Genomic DNA, 19657 nt, shown 5'->3' with positions numbered 1-19657 from the left:
AATAACCCTTGTTAAGAAAGGATGTAGATCACAGAGATGCTTACAGAAAGAGTCTGAAGCCTTTAAACCAGCAGGGCCTGAATTGTGGACAAATGGCTGTGACTCTGTAATAAGAATGAAAGTCTGAGTACAATCCGCACTCTGATGTCATGTAATATAACTGGACGATAATCTTTTAATGACAAAAACATATCGAACAATATCAATATTTTTTGAAATTTCCCCCGGAATCCTTAAGAACATAGTTTTACTGAAATAAAACTATTAAACTTAAAAACTATTTAAAAAATGTCACACACACAAATTGACTTATTGGGCTAAACAGGTGTTAAAAAATACAAAGTATTTGGATTTCCAATATGTTCATAAAGGTCATCACATATTATATTGAGATAATACTTATTGCAATATTCTGTCTACTGTATGTATTACCCACGCCTAGACTATGATGCGATGTGCTGACCACCCAATGATGTGTTTTGATGCTGAATCCTCAAATTCAAGCTCAGTTTCACCACTGGGCATCGCATATTGGATTGTTATTGTGCATGCATCTTACACTGGCCTATATAACTTAAACAATGTGAGATATAGGCATACAGTATATGTGTAATAAGAACTGCTCTTACTACTTGTGTGACGACAGAGTGGCGTTGGTATACTGAAACCACAGCATCCTGTACTTCACTGCTAGTTATGATTATTACGCCATTAATCCAACTACCAGTTATACAAGTCTGTTTTGTTTTTTAAAGCCTGCCCCATCTTTTGAGGGATGTTGCTATACCTGCTCTCTCCTTTGTTGCTTTTAGGGCAATATTGCACATGTAAGGGTTAACACACTTGCCATCCCTTACCAAAGTTAGTCTGGTAGTGTAGCTTGTAGTAGTAGTGTGTCACGTAAATACAAGTGTCCCGTCTACATGGACTCAAAATGGGCCTCATTACAAGGCAAGAAGATATACAGACAAATGACAAATAGGAAACAAACAGGCAAAAAAAAGGGGTCACTGAGGTTTGATGAGGGTGAAAACAATGGGAATGATATGCTTTGGTCCTCACAGTTCTTAGCCTAACAACCACGGCCTTCCAGTAAAGATAAAAAGTCTCAAATCTGCCCTGAAGGATTAAAGCTGTTCTGAAGGCATGTGGTAGATTATTACCTTACATTATTGGTTTGGTTGAGGGATAAAAATCTATAAATTTGTATTATACAACATATTTATCAAGAACATGATTAAGTCCTGGACTTACTCCCATAGTTGTCTCTGGTGTTTACACAGTCCACCAGCCTTTACCAAGACAGTCATTCAATGTCTGACAGTAAGATATAGTAGAAGTTCTTAAGTTGTTCAATACAAGAACTAGTCATGCTTTTATTTTGGAAATGACAGAGCTACACGATGAATTAAACATGTGTTCCTCGTGTCTATTTGCAGTTCCTCATGCACAGAGATGCTGCTGCCGTCAACCCGCCCTATAGCTCTGCTTAACAGTAGTGGAGTCTTAACAGGGGTTCCCCATTCACAAAGCCACAGAGGAGAGGAGCGAAGGAGAGAGGAGAGAGAGAGAGAGAGAGGAGAGAGAGAGAGAGAGAGAGAGAGAGAGAGAGAGAGAGGAGAGATGAGACATCCCCTCCTCACTTGGTTGCATTCGGTTTACCGACCCCGGAGAAGCGACCATGCTGTGGAAACTAGTTGAGAATGTCAAGTATGAAGATATTTACGAGGTAACGTTATCGCCCGTGTGTGTGTGTGTGTGTGTGGTGTTGAGGACTTATTAGACATGCTTTGGCGGAATAATGAAGTGTTAAGTTGTGCGAGGTGTTTTGCAGCAGGCTTTAGGCCTGTTATTTTGTGAGATGGTGACTATGAATATGAATTGGAGGACATTTCACCACATGACAATTTCGTTTGGCTCATTTGCGCTAAAAATTGCAAAGTCTTTAGAATATTTGTTTTGTTTGTGGCTATGGTGTGGGTCCACTCGCTTTTTAGACTATTAAGTCAAACGTTAAATTTGAACATACACATGTATGGGCTATTTCAACTTTTCTGGAATTTTAACATATGGGATAAATATAAATATGATATGGCACTGGTTTTTTTGAGAAAATTTCATGTTTTAAAAGCAACCTCAAATTTGAGATTTTGAATATGTTTAGCTGTGTAAAAAAAAAAAAATTATTATATTCACAAAAAAGACCAGTGATGCTACAAAAATAGCCAAAGTGTAAAATAGTCACATTGCCAATTAATGGTTTATTTTAGATTTGAAATGACTGCAAAAGAGACATAACCGATACACGCTGGGTCAATGGAAGGTGATAATGTGAATGAATTATGTAAATAATTTGGCTTCGATCCCAGAACAATATATTGTTTTTAACGAGCGAGGGGAGAGGAGAGGGGGAGAAATACCGCAGCGCACGGGGGCGAGAGGGTGCTCCGGTGATACTCCGCCTCGCCTCGCGCTGAATGGGCTCGAGCACAAAGCACCCGAAGAAAGGGCAGCTCGGCTCTGCCCGGTGGGAAACCCTTGTCTCGTGCCGCACATGGCTTTTCTCCCACGGCTCGAGGAAGGGGAGGCTATAATGTTGTTAACCAAGTCGGCGAAGAGGGCGAAGAGGGCGAAGAGGGGCCGGTAATGTCACAATATAAAGTTTAATCACTTCTTTTGACTCGTGACAGCATTCACACGAGCCCCTCGTGCGCCCTGTAGGGTCTCGGGTGTGTTTTTAAGTAGGCTAATAACAGGCAGCTGCAACACTGCACGAGCCACCGTTTATTCAGTGTGCGAGTGCTGTGTTGGCTGGCGGAAGTTGACTGGAAAACAATCGTTAAATGTGTTCAGTAGCCTATTTTGTGTCTGTACGTAAACGTAGACTTTTTTTTTTTCCCAACTTTGGAACCCTTTTCTACATCGCCTTGCATTGGCACGAGGCTGCTGACCCTGGTGGTATTAGTGTCATGTTGACCCTGTTCGCACTGTAATCCACCAACCTGGTTTATGTTGGTTTTTATAACGTCAAAGTCCGTTCGCTTAGAAATGGATTGTGCAAAAGTGTCTCAATATAAAGAGAGAAAACAAGAGAATGTGTTCATTCTGCATCCGGAAATGCGTATTACAAAAAGGCCCCCAAAGTTGCTATTTGTTTGTGATGGGGGGGGTTCCTCAAGGGTCTGGTCATCCTGTTCGCTTTCTCCTGTGAGAGAGAGTCCTCTTTCTATCTCCTGCTGTTCGCGCCTCGTTTCGGCTCTCCACGGAATTTAAACGTCACTCACGGTTGCGCGAGAGGCTTCACGCTCCGTGTGTCGCCAGTCCCCTGCCTCGCGCACATTAATATTCCTGTAAGTCTCAGTCATGAATAACAATTACACCGTATACCGGGGGTAGAGGCGGGCGCTCGGTGCTCACACTCAGAGCGGCGGCTGCTCCGGGCGGAGGAAGGTTCTGCATGGAGCTGTAGACCAGGTCGAGCCTGCAGATACAAACGCGCTGCCTTTACCTGGAATGAGTTAGGCTATCTCGGCTCAACATTATCTTTAACATCCTGCTGTTTTACCGTAAGCCCCTCGTCACGTCAACAGAGGGTTTACAAATGTTAGTTCACTCCTACTCCACTGCGGTGAGTTTCCTTCCCTCACAATGTCCTCTTTCAGAATTATTTTGCAAATGGTGAATCCGTAGACATTGCTATATGTTTTCGTTCTGAGACATTTTAAAATTAGGTTAAGGCATTTTCCCTCCAGGGTCTTATATGCTTTTAATTCAGGAGATTCAGCTACTTTGGCTACATCCCCAGGGGCGATCTACTCTAATAAATGCATCAAGATCCTGGGCCTCCATATGGTTTTTATTTCGTTAAAATTTAGTTGCAATTCTGCAAGGAGTTCATTTGTTCTGTTCTTCTCTGCCCCCTCTTCAAGGACCGGCATGACGGTGTCTCGAGCCACAGCTCGCGCCTGTCCCAGCTGGGCTCGGTATCGCATGCGGGTCCCTACTCCAGCGCGCCACCGCTGTCTCATGCGCCATCCTCGGACTTCCAGCCTCCGTACTTTCCGCCACCGTACCAGCCACTTGCTCACTACCAGAGCCAGGACCCGTACTCCCACGTCAGCGACCCGTATTCCCTGAACTCCCTGCACCAGAGCCAGCAGAGCGCATGGGGGGCGCGACAGCGGCAGGACGCCGGGGATCGGATGGATAGCTCCGCTCTGTTGGCGCAACCTCGGGCCTCGCTGCCTCAGCTGTCGGGGCTGGACCCACGGCGGGACTACGGTGTGCGGCGGCCTGATGTACTGCTGCACTCCGCTCACCCGGGACTGGAGCCCGGTATGGGCGACGGACTGCTGCACGGGCTGCACGGTATGGAGGATGTTCAGGTGAGTCAAAGAACACAGCTGAGTTTCATGGAGGATAAAGTGCATGTAATATATTTTCACAGTTCCAGGTCTATTTTTTTTAAAAGTTATTTTAAAGATTTTGGGATCACTATATCCGGGAAAGGTTAAATGTAAAACTGCAAGTCAAAGAGCACCGTGTACAAAATGTAGACTATGCCAGCCTAATTATATTACAGTGTATTGTATATTGTCTCAAAAACACATACAATATTTTCAATGTAGTCATGAATTTACCATTCAGTAAAGCACAATATATGCATCTTTGTATGCCAACATGTTCCCATTAGATGGCATAAAATACTACAAAAATTGAAATAAATAAAAACAAGAAAAATTGGAGTGGAAGAAACGGATTGGTAATGGTTGACAGTTGTCTTCTTTATTGTCTCTGTGCCTTTAGAGTTAAGGTCAGTGAACTCAGAGCAGCTCCCTCAGGGCTGGACTCCCAGCAGCTGTAGCCTAAACACAAATGGCCCACAGCTAACAGAGCTAAGACATCTTCTTTGATGGGAAGATGCTGATGTGTAGAATAATTCACAAACTGCTGCATGGAGCTCAAATGTTGCTTCTGTTAATTCAAATTAGAGCTGTGCAATATATCGGAAATATTTCTATATCATGATATGAGATTAGATATCATCTAAGATCTTGGATATTGTAATATCCTAATATCCTAATATGGCATAAGTGTTGTCTTTTCCTGGTTTTAAAGGCTGCATTACAGTACAGTTATGTCATTTTTGGAATTTACCAGACTGTTGCAACTGTTCTATTATTTGTCTTTACCCACTTAGTCATTATATCCACATTACTGATTTTTATTTATTAAAAATCTCATTGTGTAAATATTTTGTGAAAGCACCAACAGTCAACACTACAATATCATTGCGGTATTGATATCAAGGTTTTTGGTAAAAAATATCGGATATTTGATTTTCTCCATAATGCCCAGCCCTAATTCAAATTCACTTTCCTTATCTGCCATGCTGATTTGTAGATATTTCAAGCAGAAAAGTCTGGAGAAGATGCTGCAACATTTTTATCAAAATTGCACTCTATTTGCACATTCTATTTTAAAATGAATACGGAGTATTTTCTTATTATTATTGTCATATCCAAACTATTAATATGGTCCAGATAAAAGACAATAATTACATTGAATAAATTGCATACGAAAACGTTAAATCCATGCTCATACTATTGCTTTTACTGGATTTACTGAATTGGAAGGCTAACATTTTTTGTGGGGATAATATAGATTAGATACATTTGTCTTGTTGCTGCCAAGATACAAAATACACAAAGCCAGCTACCAAAGACGTGGTGAAATAGACTTCTAGTGAGCTGTGTAGGATTTCATCTTCCTCTCGTTTCCCCTCAGGGCACAGCCATCACAAATTGTTTGCCATTTAACCTCCACATCAGATTCTCATTTCTGGCTTTCCGTATTTGTGTCATGCATTTATTAACCCCATTTAAATTTGTTTTAACAAGTTCTATTTTTTTTATATATATATAAGCGTGCAGCACTGATGACAGCAGCAGGTCTATTCAAAGAGGGATTTATCACGCAGGATGATGAATGAATGAGATTTGATGAATGAGGCTTTCCATTTGTGTGAACAGCTTCTTCTTCACGAGTCACATCATGAATAAAAAAGATGGACTGGATTAGAAATGGGATTCGTTTTCTCTGTGGAAAACAAACACATATAGGTCTAAATGCCTCTGCTTTTCAAGACCTGAAATGAATCCTGCAGGATTTTGTGGGGTGGAAAAGTTTCCCATGCCCTGGATATTACAGTGTGGACCTTCTTGTTTAGAGCTTATAAAGCATATGACAATGATTTGTATATCTTGGTTCCAACAGACCATTGACGACACAAACGGAACGAGCATCCTGGATCAATCAGTAATTAAGAAAGGTAACACACACACACACACACACACACACACACACACCTCTGTCTTTCTGTTCGACAAACAACAATGTAATAGCCTACAATTAAATATAGCAATCTTTGAAAAAAAGGTTGGCTATTCTGAGATTGAGGATGTATGCTTGCTCACGTGCCAGTTTATCCCTGGGTTGCTTTACTCCCTGTTAGTATCAATTGATGTAGCTAACGACCATCAGGATTTTATCATTTATTTTATTAGGCTATATGCAGGGTCCAAAATTAGCACCATTTACTAGTCAAAGGCTGGTCAAATGTGCAAGTGGCTGTGGACTTGCTTCACCACCAGCTAAAAAAAGGGCACGACTGGGATTTAAAGTGGCCCACACGCGACATGTTTTGGACTGTGAGGGCTGCTCCCTGGTCCATGCAGGCACATCTTGCTTTCTGGGAGTTCGGAGCCGGGTTAACGGTCCCGGTGTCCTGACTACAGCAGGCAGTGCGCCGCTGACAGGCTGCCATGCTGGCCCTGATGATGTGCGCTGATTTAGTAACGGGGTGTTGAGTGACTGAGCTCCCCGCGGGGCATTTAAGCCGCTGATGTAATAAATGGCACCGCTCACGGAGATCTCGTGAGCTCGTTTAGAGCTAATCTGCGGTATTATCCCCCGCGGAGCCATCAAAAACCCCTCGCACTGGCCCCTACGCATGCATGCACGAGGCTGGCTGCTGCTTCTTCTTCTTTTTACGCCATTAGCGCGCGCATTAACACGCGGGATGAAGGAGCATCCAGTGCTGCCGGTGGGAGTTAAACCGGCCGTGGAGAAAAGACGGGGAGGTGGTTAATGTGATTTGAGAGCGCGAGCCAATCAACAATCGATAATATTGTAATGAGAATGTCGCGCGACATTAAATAACAGTAAATGCCCGGCGCGTGGGCGCTTCATTAGGCCAGGCCTAATGAGACCACGCGCACACTGAACAAAGTTTGACAGAAGAGAAGAAGATTTAACCCTGTGTTGTCTTCCCGGGTCAAAAACTGACAACAAATTAGACATTTTTGTCCCTTTTTGAGACTTTTTGTTTTGTTTTCACTAACACCACCTTACTAGTTTTACAGTAGCCTACTTTTTGGAATTCAGGATTATTAACCCTCATTTATATAATAATAAATAATAATAATGTACTAATAATAAAAATAATAATAATGTATACTTTATAAGTCCCACAAGGAGAAATTACAATTTACACTCTGTTGTTATTACACACATTACACATAGGCCTGAATAACACACATGCTCAGTACCTTTACATGCACTAATGGAGAGATGTCAGAGTGTGTGTGTGGGGAGGGGGGCTGCCCATAGAAAGGCGCCCCGAGCAGTTGGGGGTTCAGTGCCTTGCTCAAGAGCACCTTGGCAGTGCCCAGGAGATGAACTGGTATCTCTCCAGCAGTCACCCATTGTACCTAATATTTGAGTTAAAAAAGCAGAAATTATGAATTTTTTTGACTAATAGTGAAGATCAGAGGAACGTACAGATGAGTTTAGTCAGGAATAAAAGTGATCAATTGTATTTGCAAAGAGCGTTGTATGGAATCCAATACATTGTTTGTGGTAATTTGGTTGAAAAGAATTTCAGATATAGACATTTTTTAAAGGGGTCAAATTTGACCCGAGGACAACAGGAGGGTTAAAAGATAAAAAAAAAAAAAAAAACTTGAGTATCAGGATGCACCCTCTTGTATTTTAGGAACATGTTATGTAAGAGAGCCTCTCACATCGCCTCTCCTCTTTCAGTTCCCATGCCACACAAGAACATGGCCTCTCTGATGGCCGGCAAGGACGGGCTGATCGGGGGAATCACCGTCAACATTAACGAGGTGTTCTGCTCGGTCCCGGGCCGCCTGTCGCTGCTCAGCTCCACCTCCAAGTACAAAGTGACCGTAGGGGAGGTGCAGAGGAGACTGTCCCCGCCCGAGTGCCTCAACGCCTCCCTGTTGGGGGGCGTGTTGAGAAGGTACGACGGCAGCCTTGACGCAGGAATAAGATGCAGGCCTATACAAGCTGGCTCGATAAATGTGCAAGGGGGGGGGGGCTATTAATTAAACCCTGGGTATAAAGAAGGCCTTTGTATATGTGCCACTTAACTCACAGATAACATTAACACAATGTCTGGAGACAAAAAGCTGATGACTACTGCTTAATCAAGTTCATTTATTTATATATTGCTTTGTGAGAGGATTCTTGTAATATTATTAGTTTTTTTAAACTATTTCTTAATATATGTGCCCAAGTTGTTTTTTTATTGTGCAATTAACATGGATTGGTTCCATTTGTTTCTACAGAGCAAAGTCTAAAAATGGTGGGAAATGTCTGAGAGAGAAGCTGGAGAAGATTGGACTCAATTTACCAGCAGGAAGACGCAAAGCGGCCAACGTCACGTTACTCACATCTCTCGTAGAAGGTGACTGATCGACTGACTCCAGAAATACAGACACTACCGACATATATTAGCATGACAGTTGTTCCCTATAACAATAATTTCAACATCACCAAACGTCAACAAAATAACAATGACGTGTATTTATAAAATGGCTGAACGAATATAATGTCAGCATTATTCTCGTTATTGGAGGAGAGGAGGGCTGTGGTTGCTGATTTACATCAAATGATTCATTGAAGGCTCGGGTTGGGCCTCTGCTGAACACCAACACGACACGTTGTGGCCTCTGTTTTCCATATATGCCTTGCTTGACATACATATAGCCCACTGTTATATCGCCCATCAACTTGGTTATTTTTAAGACAACCAGGTAATAAGGAGAATTTTTCTTTCTACATTTTAAAATATAACAGGTCATCAGACATTTTGTAGACTTCAGATTTTTTTTTTTTTTAACTGCGTCTACATTTTTAGTTTCGTTCAAAAAGCTCTTTTTCTCCAACACCAGGTCATTTTAACCTACCGTTAATTTCCACAATAAAACTGAACAATTTGAGCTTTTTTTGGTTTGTTTTTGCAACAGCTAAGAGGACGAACAGCCGAGGCACGTTGGTGCGTAAAGGGATAACGCCTCAGGTTTAACAAATCGGCATAACCCAGGAAATGGCTTAACAAAAACCGAAAAAGAAACACGTGGCAGTGTACGGGTCGGGTTTTGTGTGGCGGGGTAATTGTTTGTCTCCATTACATTCACACTGACTGTAACCACACCTCCACCGCCCCCCCCAGGTGAAGCCGTCCACCTGGCCCGGGATTTCGGATACATCTGCGAGACGGAGTTCCCCACCAAAGCCGTGAGCGAGTACCTGAACCGGCAGCACGCGGACCCCAACGAGCTGCACACGCGGAAAAACATGCTGCTGGCGACAAAGTGAGTTTGATGGACCGTGTGATTAGATTCTGTTCCCTCATATAGGGTGTAGTCTGTCACAGAATAGATAATGCATGTCTGTAGAGTAGGGCGATGGTACCGGTGGTAATGACGTTATATCCGATGACTAGCTGTAGTTTAATCATATGCAATGAGCAATTTAGATATTTAACCACATTCAACCACAGCCCAGCAGCATGGAGAATAAGGAGTACCAATGTCTGGGCCCTGATACAGTACATCTGTCTGTCAGCACAGAGGTAGGCCTATGTAACAACGTGATTGGTGAAGAAGGAGACAGTGATTTTTTTTCTTCAGTAATCATCACAAGAAAAACACACCTTTACAAAACCATCCAGACAGTCTGATCGGCAACAGGCATACAGATATTTATGGCTGAGATTCTCCCTGTTCGACAAAGTTTACAGGTCCAGGGGGCCACTTTGAATTGCATTACTGTCACATACAGGGTGAAAAACAGGCCATTATTTTTCTTCAAGTAGTTACATGTCTGATGAATTAAATTACTGTAAAATTAAACTCCCCCTCATTTTCCTGGGGCCTCTGTGGCCCCTCTTTAGGACCCCCTGAGGGGGCGCAAACCTCTCCTGTACAGACTCTGTGCTTGACTCTTAAATCCTACACAATCCACTTTGCCACAGTAAACATGGCATTGACATTTAAAAAGGAGAGTGAGATTTTTTTAATGAAATGCATCAAACTCGATATAGGTCTAACCTATAGTGAAATGGCTGATTGCAAAATTGCCACACTGAAAAATGAGGGCAGTTATATTCAATTCAGAAATTAGCAGAAATCTGCATTGAAGTCAAGAATCTTGTAGTGGCTGAACAAAAGCAGCAAGGCATTCATTTTCACCACCGAAATAACCATTAGCTTACAGGAACACTTGAATGTGCAGCGCACAGACATTACTAAATACGAGCTCTGAGCTTTCTAGTGTATGTTTGACCTTCGCTTCTGGTCTTAGAAGTGATTCGTTTTACTGGTACTCCTCGTAAAAGTTACTTATATTAATCCATTTTTTACGGCCGTTGAGCTGTGGAATTGAATCCAGGATCTTCTGATTACTTCTAGCAAGCGAGCAACACAGAGTTTCTTTAAAGGAACCAGGGTAGGAGAGGTGATGTGGATTTATTAATGTGGATTCAATCACAGAATTACTTGGGATTTTGGCCTATTTTCACAATGTCTAAAAAAAAGCCTTTTGCCAACTAATGCGTAGTCCGGTCCTGTGTCCGATTACATTGCCCTGAATGAGATTTCTAGATGAAAAGGAGCTGTAAACAATCAAATATCCCATCAGGAAGCTCGTATTTGTAGCTTGCATAAATAGTGCTGTGTGCTGGCCTACACTGCATAAACCATCTGCGTGTGTGTGTGTGTGTGTGTGTGCATCCCGATGTACTCAGTATGTACGGTGTGTTCGGTGGTGGATGTTTGATGCTCAGATTCAAACCTGTTCCAATACTGAGCGTCGGTGCTGCCCGTTAGAAATTCATTATTTAGCAGTCAAGTGTTTCAAGTCGTCAGAAAACAACAGCCTGAGCCACGAGTGTAGCCCGGGGTGGCGGCTTCTCCTCTCTACTCCCCTAACCCCAGCTGGGCTCGGCCTGCACAGCCTGTCACTCATTTGCCGGAGCTCTGCCCTTAGGCCGCTTACAGGGTGGGTGTGTGTGTGTGTATGTGCATGGGGCGTGCAAGTACAAATCTGAGAGAAAGAGAGCGAGAAAGGGCTCTTGAATATAAATTTGTGGGCCTAAAACCAGAGGATGATTTGCTGAAATTTGACAAAAAGAACAAGGTGAAGATATGGTTTTCTTTTACTGTTGTAGTTACTGTTGAAGTATGAAGATCCGTTTGATGACCTAAAATTACATATTAACAGTTAAAGATTGGCTCTTAATGTGGAGGCCTCAAACCATACAACTTGTCTTGCGCTAGTAACAGTTTCACTTCTTTTTTCAGACTTGTGTTTCTGTAAAATGTTCAAATCTGTGCAATTGGCTTTTTTTTTTTTTTTCTCAGTGTATTTTGCAGTTACGGTATTGTGGCAAAATACATTTTTCATCCTAGAAGATAATTTGTCAAACATAAATGATGTAGTATTGAGTAGGCGTTAAAAGTTGAGAGGGTTTCTAACAGTCTTATCTAAAGCATCAATATAAACAGGTTTTGGTGTCAAGCCTTCCCAATCGAAGACAGAGCTTTGTGTTAGAATTTGAAGAAACAAAAAGATAAAAAAAAAAAAAAAAATTAAGGGAATTAAAGACTCATCACATTGAAAAGGTCTCTTGCTCTCCCGGCGCTGCCACTCTGTCCAGGTAAAAGCAAACTGCAGCAGCTGATTGCATCAAGTTCACGCTTTATCTCTTTTTTCAAACGCATTTTGGAAATCAGAAAATAAAACAGAGGTAAACAGAGACAAGTTGAAAGAAAGTGCGCTACGCTCCATTGGAAAATAAGCCTTGAACCACTGAAGCCACTGAACATCTAGTCTGGAAATCCAGATCTATATCCGAAAGATGATTAAGAGTCTGGCATTGAGTAATGAAAGTCGCCCATCCCGAGGGGCGGTACCAAGCGGGCTTTTGAAAATCTCACTTCACGCCATTGGATAACACTACGACCAATCACAACAACACACGGGGTGACATATCCAGAGCCCCATACGCTTAGCTACCAGCGGAGCCAACTGGTAGATTACACTGTCGTCCTCTGTTTAGCGCGCCTCCGGCCCCGCCTACATCAGACACACCGATGTGATTGGTGCAGCTCGGCTACAAGGGCATAGTTAATGAGCAGCATTACTCGATGCCAGAAGAACTCTCTGAGCAAATTCAAATGGTGCTCTCTCGTGAGAACTCTGGATTTCCAGTTTTAGGAATTTAGTTTGTTTAGTTTTAGGGATGGTCAGTTCCGACCAGGAGTTGTTTAACAATGTAGACGAGGAAACTTGGTTTACCATCTTAAATCTGATTGCACAACACTGGTGCACCAATCTTTTACTTCAGTTTCCCTGATGGTCATCTGTCTTCAGGAGCAGCTGAACCATCTAAAAGAAATGTGGGTTTCAGTGATAGTCAGAATGTTGTTTTATCCTCTTACCTATATTCACTGAGAGGAAGCCTGATCACATTCACACTGTTACCCACTCCTACCTGGAAGCTGGCCAGCACAACCATAGTCTGACCTGCTGCCACTGAGCTAGAGCGGTTGGGGTTAAGGGCCTTGCTCAAGGGCATCTCAGTGGTGGTAATGAAGTAGGGACAAGCTACCTAGAGGCTGGGGATTGAACCGACGACCTCACGGTCACAAGCTTGCTTCTCTGACCTGTAGTCCACCACTGCCCCTGCCTAACGAGAACACGGCTCTAGGTATCACTGCTCGGCTTTTATTAGCCACTAAACTGCTGCAACAATGTATTGCAAATACTTTAAATGTGCTGTGCATTTAGATAGCAAAGCACTTTTGGTTAACCCAATTGGTAGCTAGTTGTTTTTCCACATGTCCAAAAAAATAAGATGTACTAAAATGCAGCTTAAAGTGAATGTTCCCCTTTTCTTTTAGTGCAGTTAAAGCACCAAAGAACTATACGATTGCAACGTAAGTTCCAGTGCTCTGTAAGATTTGTTTTTTGTAAAGATTATTTTTAGGGGCATTTTTAGGCCTTTTATTTATATAGGACAGCTGAAGACATGAAAGGGGGGAGAGAGAGAGAGGGAGAATGACATGCAGCAAAGGGCCGCATGGCGGAGTCAACCTGCGGCCACTGCATCAAGGAGTAACCCTCTATATATGGGTGCCAGCTCTACCAGGTGAGCTCCCCAGGGGGCCTGTTTGTTTGTTTTTTACCAATAATACTGTGGTTTGTCTTCAGTTTTCAGGTGTCTTTGCAGGGACATCTGCAACTAATGGTGCAAAATACCCTCAATGTCTTCCCATGAGGCTGTCTCACCACAGAGGCATCTCAGCAAGATGTTGGTGGTGGTTCATTTGGGTGCATTTACTCAGCTTTTAAACCAGGAAGATGATGCACACATTGTGTGCCGTTTTGCTGACAGGGTCGGTATTGATAGGCGTTTTACTGTAGTTCTAACTGGATATTGGCCACTCATTGTGCTCTGATACTCTGCTATTTCTTTATTTGTAAATGTTATTTCCCCTTGGGGATTAATAAAATCTCTTCTTTACGTATTGCCTGAGGCGTTTTGATCATCTTACACAAGTATGCATGATTCTGGTGCAGTAGAGTGGCAAGTTATAGAATATTAGTTTTCAGAGTGTTTCTATGTTGTTGTCAAAATTCTGTGTCAGTCTTTGCACTTTTTCCACTTAGAAACAATGGAAAAGAGGTTTCTCATGTTTGGAAAACAAAGTTATACTAATACTGTCACCGAACGTCCACTATCAGCAGTATTACCATTTTGGGGGAAACCCTAAGACGAGGCAGGGTTCCCTCCTGATGTCTTGTGTCTTGTCCCCTGCAGACAGCTGTGTAAGGAGTTCACAGACCTACTGGCCCAGGATAGGACTCCTCTGGGCAACTCCAGGCCCAGCCCCATCCTGGAGCCTGGCATCCAGAACTGCCTCTCCCACTTCTCCTTCATCACGCACGGCTTCGGCTCGCCTGCCATCTGCGCAGCGCTCACCACTCTTCAGAACTACCTCAACGAGGCTCTCAAAGGACTCGACAAGATGTTTCTTAACAATCCTTCCAACAACCGGCACGGGGATGGCGGCAACAAGGCCGACAAAGAGGATAAGCAGCGGAAATGAAGCCTTGGGGTCCGCTGACGGAGAGCTGAATGGGAGGCGGACACACAGACAGAGGCGTTACACCGTTACTTCTAGCTTTACACCACTGCCACACACAGGGCTGTGGAGGAGGAGGAAGGCTTGGTAGAGAGAAAAAGGAGGAGGAAGACACCTGTGGGCCAGTGTCAGAGAGCACAGAGGGATGTTTCATCTGTGTTAAGTTCTTTTCATTCCCCTGAGGACTTGATGGTTACTGTGTTACATCCATTTTGCTCCGCCTGCCTGCGTCCTGTGAGACTGAGCAGCCAACAAACATTATGTGTGTGTGTGTGTGTGTGTGTGTGTGTGTGTGTGTGTGTGTGTGTGTGTGTGTGTGTGTGTGTGTGTGTGTGTGTGGTTGTGCGCGCACGCTCGTGTTTGTCCTCACACAGAAAAAGCATTGTGGGTATGAAGATTGCGTGATCTGTGAAACAGGTTTGTCCGATTACTTAACGCAAGTATGAGGGAGGGTGTTAATTTATGTGTGTAAATATTTATTTATATTAATTTAAATGGATGGTTGTTTAAATAGGTGCACCAGCTATTTTGGAGTAGGCCTATTTTTCTGTGATTTGACCTTTGTGAGCCGCTGTGTGGGGTTGGGGGGGCTCATCCAGTGTTTTTCTGTTCTTATAGAGCTGTTGTCATGGTGCTGATGATGGGTAGACATGCTTCTAATTGTCCAGTGATTTCATTTCTATCACATTGATAATAAACCATGTGTTTTATTATGCGAGGTGTGCAGCCCGCGCCTTTTCTCCACTGAGTCCCACTAAGGATTGGGGGCGTCAGACTCACTTTTAGTTCAATCCATTTAAAATGTAAAACATGATATATTCTTTAGCTGATGTCAGAGCATTTATCGCTAGTTATTTACTTTGATATTAATGGACATTTGCAAGCTAATAGTTTACACCTGGGGGATTAAAAAGAAAATGCAACTTTCTGAATGACTGAAATTAGAGTTGGCCCCATCACTAATCCTGTTATTATGGGATATTCAGTGTAAGGGTTCAGATTCACAGGCCGGGCCTCGTCAGTTTGATCTAAATGAAATGTGGGTTTCCGGTTTAACAACACTCTGTCTGTTTATCGCAACAGGAATTTCTCACCATTTCGGTACCAGTGTAAAAACACAACAACAATTAAGATTTGATTAATAGGCCAACGACGGCATGAAAGAAAACCATTAAATTAAATTTTACTTTTCATTTAAACTAATCGTTCGATGCAGCAGAATGTAGATTGCCGATCACTGTGAGGACATGGTATAACAGAGCTAAGAATTAATATTTTAGATATTTATTAGAAAATCACCTCAGGTTAACAATCGGTATAATGTAGCCCGTTATTTTCCGGCAGGGAGGAAAATGTGAGGAAGACGTAAAGAAATTGTGATATTCAAAGGCACAACCTTTATATGAATGAAAATAAAAAATGCAAACACAGAATTGATTAACTGTATAACACATGGACTGGCCAGAACTAAATTAGAGTCATTATTGTTTTCTGGTGCTATTAAGGCTTGTTTACCTTAATGTTTCCAAAAACAAGAGTAAAACAGCTCTTATAAACAGTGACCATCACTCAGTGAGTATATTCCATGTTCAAGTCAACGTTTTCAGTTGTTTACTTTCCCAAAAGTTGTAGTTAATACGGTAAAAAAAAATAGCTAAATGGTCCTTTAATTGTCCTATATTTAGCCTAGTTATTGCTGACGTGTTGCATTATAATGACATTGTTTATGGCATGTAGTCCAAGATTAAAATATACAAATAATAATTATAATACTAATAATTAAACAATAATATTGTTCAATACAGCTTTGCAAGGTTTAAAATATAGTCTAGTCTTTATAGCGTATTGCAAAGCCTCTGAAACACACACACACACACACACACACACACACACACACACACACACACACACGCACACACACACACACAATGATGGATGCTGCCTTATTCCAGGGAGATAATTGGCTGTATTTTTCGGCCAGTGAGGCCCTCGTTTCAGAGGCTTCTCTCTCTCTCTCGCACGCGCGCGGGGGGAATTGAATAGTGCCTCGCGGGCCCGCTTCTGCGGTGGGGATCTACTGCCGGTGTGCTAATGACGGGGGAGCGCGAGAGACACGAAAAAGTAGAGAGACAGAGAGAAAGCTAATGAGAAAGAGAGACGGAGAGGAAGAAAATAGGGAGCTTGAGAGGGGAGAGAGAGGAAAAGTGTCCCGCGGGCTCAGTGTGACCCGTGGAGTGGAACGCCGCGTGACGCAGGTGCAGAGTTCAACACCCGCATGTCCGCGAGCGATTCTCGCTCAACAAAGACAGGAAGCTGCTGAGCATCAGTGGCTCCAACAACGACAGGTTGGCTGGAACAATAAGCAAACAAGCCAAAGAAAACAAATCAACAAAGACGGAAGAGAAAAAACGAGGTTGGAAATCAGGCAGCATCCGTTCCTTCAGAGGACGAGTGACACTGTGCATTACATTATCACAAAAGGCACTCGGTGTAACTAAATGACAATGTAATGTTGGCATAGACTTACGCATGTGGATTCATCAACTGACTGAAATGTGTCAATGAATGCTTCAAAGACGGTGTAAACGATAGGAATATGAAATACAATGTTATTCTAGTTTAGGAATTAAAAACTTAGCTATACCAACATATTGGAAGAAAAACACTTGTATAAGTCTGTAAGACCAAATGTTGGCCTCAGTGTCAATTAGCTGCGGTGAAAACCTTTCTTTTCCTCCTTAAAAAAAACTTCTATGGAAAAAAAAATCAGGAAATTAATTAATTAAACTTATGCAGCAAGTGGTGCACTGGTGGCTGACACAGACAATGATGGATACTGGAGTGTGTGGCCGATTTTCTGTTTTTCTAACTGAACAAAACAGCTAAACCTAACCTCGTTTAAGCTTCATACTCTAAGGAAATTTCATGTTAGTTGTAGATTTAAAAGTAAAATTAAATTAATGGCAAAAATGATCTCCCATACTGAACTAATGTGCAAGCTTTGGGTGACCGAATGTGCTCCCTTGCTGCTAAAACAATTTCCTCTTGTAGGACAATAATGATCTTAATTGAACAAAACTGAATTTACAGGCGGAGAGGCGTCTTTTTGCTCAATTATTTGTGATGTTTTTACCTCCTCAAACTTAGAAGCCAAACGAGTCACCAACATTGTGCAGGTTTTCTTCTCTTTGCCAACAGTTAGTTCTGTGTACTGAGCCTCGGGCCTCTCCAACCACCTGGTTTTCACAAAAGAGTTTTCCAAGATCTTGCAAATAGCATAAATTACAGTAATCATATTATACATAGGCTATTCATATTTACTTGGGTAGAAATTCTTAAAACTAAAGCAACTACAGCTTGGAATACTCAAATTAAGATTTAAAAACACTGACAAAAAAATGTAGAAAATATATAAAATGTTAAATGTATTATTGATTTTAGACTTTAGTAATGTTGTGGCACTGATTTGTATAGTGTAGGTGACTTTTAAAGAGCAGTGCTTTTAAACAACGACAAACTATCAACGGTCGCACAACACAACCAATACTTTGACTGCCGTTTATGAATGGAATTTGCTTGAGGATTTTAAACCTTTCCAAATATGATTTGTTTACACTTACAACATACAACTGTACGGTTTACTCCATGAACAACATTTTTAGTCATATACAGAACATAAAATACCCTATAAAGACATTTAAGCTTGTGCCACATAACAGCTGATAATGATACCTAATAACGTGTTCTGAGGTAACGAGCATTTTAGATTTAGTTTTTTTGCAACTGTAGTCAAGGACCATAAACCTTTGCAAAACTTTAGCATTGAGCAGCATTCTGATTGTTGTGTGTGTTTTTTTTTTGCCCTGAAGGATATACATACAATATACAATATGAAAACTTACAAACTTGGAGTGTATTAATGGATACGTGATTCAGAAACCAATGCAAGCTACAGGAAGTTGATCTAAAACCACAAAACAAGACGTGTCAGCAACACTCTGACGTGCTCAGGAAAGCTTGAATACTTATATCTGCTCAGCTCACAATATCGGCTCAACTTTCATTTTGAAAATTATTATAAGGATACACATTAGCTGATGCCTTGACGACCAGTTAGTCTTGCTGGGGTCCAAAACAACATTTAATCAGACATTAAAACATTACATGAAATATACAAAAAATAAAGGAAGGCAAAAACATACAATATCTGCTTACAAAACTAAATAACAAAAAAGAAAAAATTACAATTAAAATTAATAATTTATTGTAAAAAAACGATAAGAAACCAAGCAAAGAGAGAAATATCTTGAAAACAAAGTTATATATTACAGTATGTTACATGGCAACCATTAAGCTAGCGCCACTTTTCACCACACAGTCAAAAACCTCATGATAAATTATTTACGTGAAGGTAGGATTTGACTTTCTTTTTAAAATATACTTTTAATGTGATAGAGCAAATGCTATTTGGGATTTTATTCCAAAGAGTAATCCACTTCCACTTATTCCAATTTGTAAATGAATGTTTTTTTTCAGGTTATTAGATTTTGGTAAAGGTAGAATCATCTGCCCCCACAACAAATGTGAGTTAATACAAATACACAGAGCTAAACTAATAATACAAATCCCAGGCAAAATTCCAGGACATAGGAGTCACAGGAGTACGCGGAGCTTTCTAATGCAATTATTCAATTTCCCTTTCTATTATTACGCATCTTCCAACCAGGGAGGGCTCAGACCAAAATCAAAGAACGAGGAATCAAAAGTGTGGTGCGGGATAAGATGAAAAGATTGGGTGTTGTTACCCCCTAGAGGACCCCTGATGGCTCCAGTACCACCTCCGCAGACCGAACCACTGAGCCATGATGAAATACTTACCTTTGGATTATTACAGGTGTGCCTTTCAGAGTGGTATGATAGAATTTCCTTCCGTTTTGGTTTCCATCATTTGCGCAAGATTCTGCACTGCTCTGCAATCACCTGTCAACATTGTAGCTTTTGTAGGTGTAACGTGGCTATTGCTGATCACACTAAAACACATCACTTCCTGTGCTGGTGGGAAAGCTCCACCAGCTGCACAGTGTTTCAAATAAGCATTCAGGAGCTGGATCTAATACGATTTACTAGTTTTTGATGAATTG

General features: G+C 41.8%; 1 protein-coding gene across 2 annotated transcripts; it reads left to right on the top strand.

Annotated features, from left to right (window-relative positions):
- The first annotated feature begins 1666 nt into the window (after positions 1-1666).
- Positions 1667-15231, top strand: tfap2b (transcription factor AP-2 beta). 2 transcript variants are annotated; one of them, XM_032543421.1, is made up of 7 exons: positions 1667-1729; positions 3930-4385; positions 6277-6331; positions 8104-8323; positions 8652-8770; positions 9539-9680; positions 14192-15231. In XM_032543421.1, exons 1-7 carry the CDS (start codon positions 1682-1684, stop codon positions 14478-14480), a joined length of 1329 nt encoding a protein of 442 aa, XP_032399312.1. In that variant the 5' UTR covers positions 1667-1681; the 3' UTR covers positions 14481-15231. The 2 variants fall into 2 exon arrangements, with proteins under 2 accessions (XP_032399312.1, XP_032399314.1); XM_032543423.1 differs by lacking the exon at positions 1667-1729 and adding an exon at positions 3185-3628.
- Positions 15232-19657: the final 4426 nt, after the last annotated feature.

Source organism: Etheostoma spectabile, chromosome 18 (assembly GCF_008692095.1).
Source record: "Etheostoma spectabile isolate EspeVRDwgs_2016 chromosome 18, UIUC_Espe_1.0, whole genome shotgun sequence".
NCBI classification, from domain to species: Eukaryota; Metazoa; Chordata; class Actinopteri; order Perciformes; family Percidae; genus Etheostoma; species Etheostoma spectabile.
Note: the sequence above shows the minus strand (reverse complement) of the source record. Positions and strands in the feature narration are given on the sequence as shown.

Coding starts and splice junctions, on each gene's coding strand:
- tfap2b (XM_032543421.1), top strand. CDS start 1,682: ATGCTGTGGAAACTAGTTGAGAATGTCAAGTATGAAGATATTTACGAG. Junction 4,386..6,276: donor ACGGTATGGAGGATGTTCAG/GTGAGTCAAAGA, acceptor TGGTTCCAACAG/ACCATTGACGACACAAACGG. Junction 9,681..14,191: donor AACATGCTGCTGGCGACAAA/GTGAGTTTGATG, acceptor TGTCCCCTGCAG/ACAGCTGTGTAAGGAGTTCA.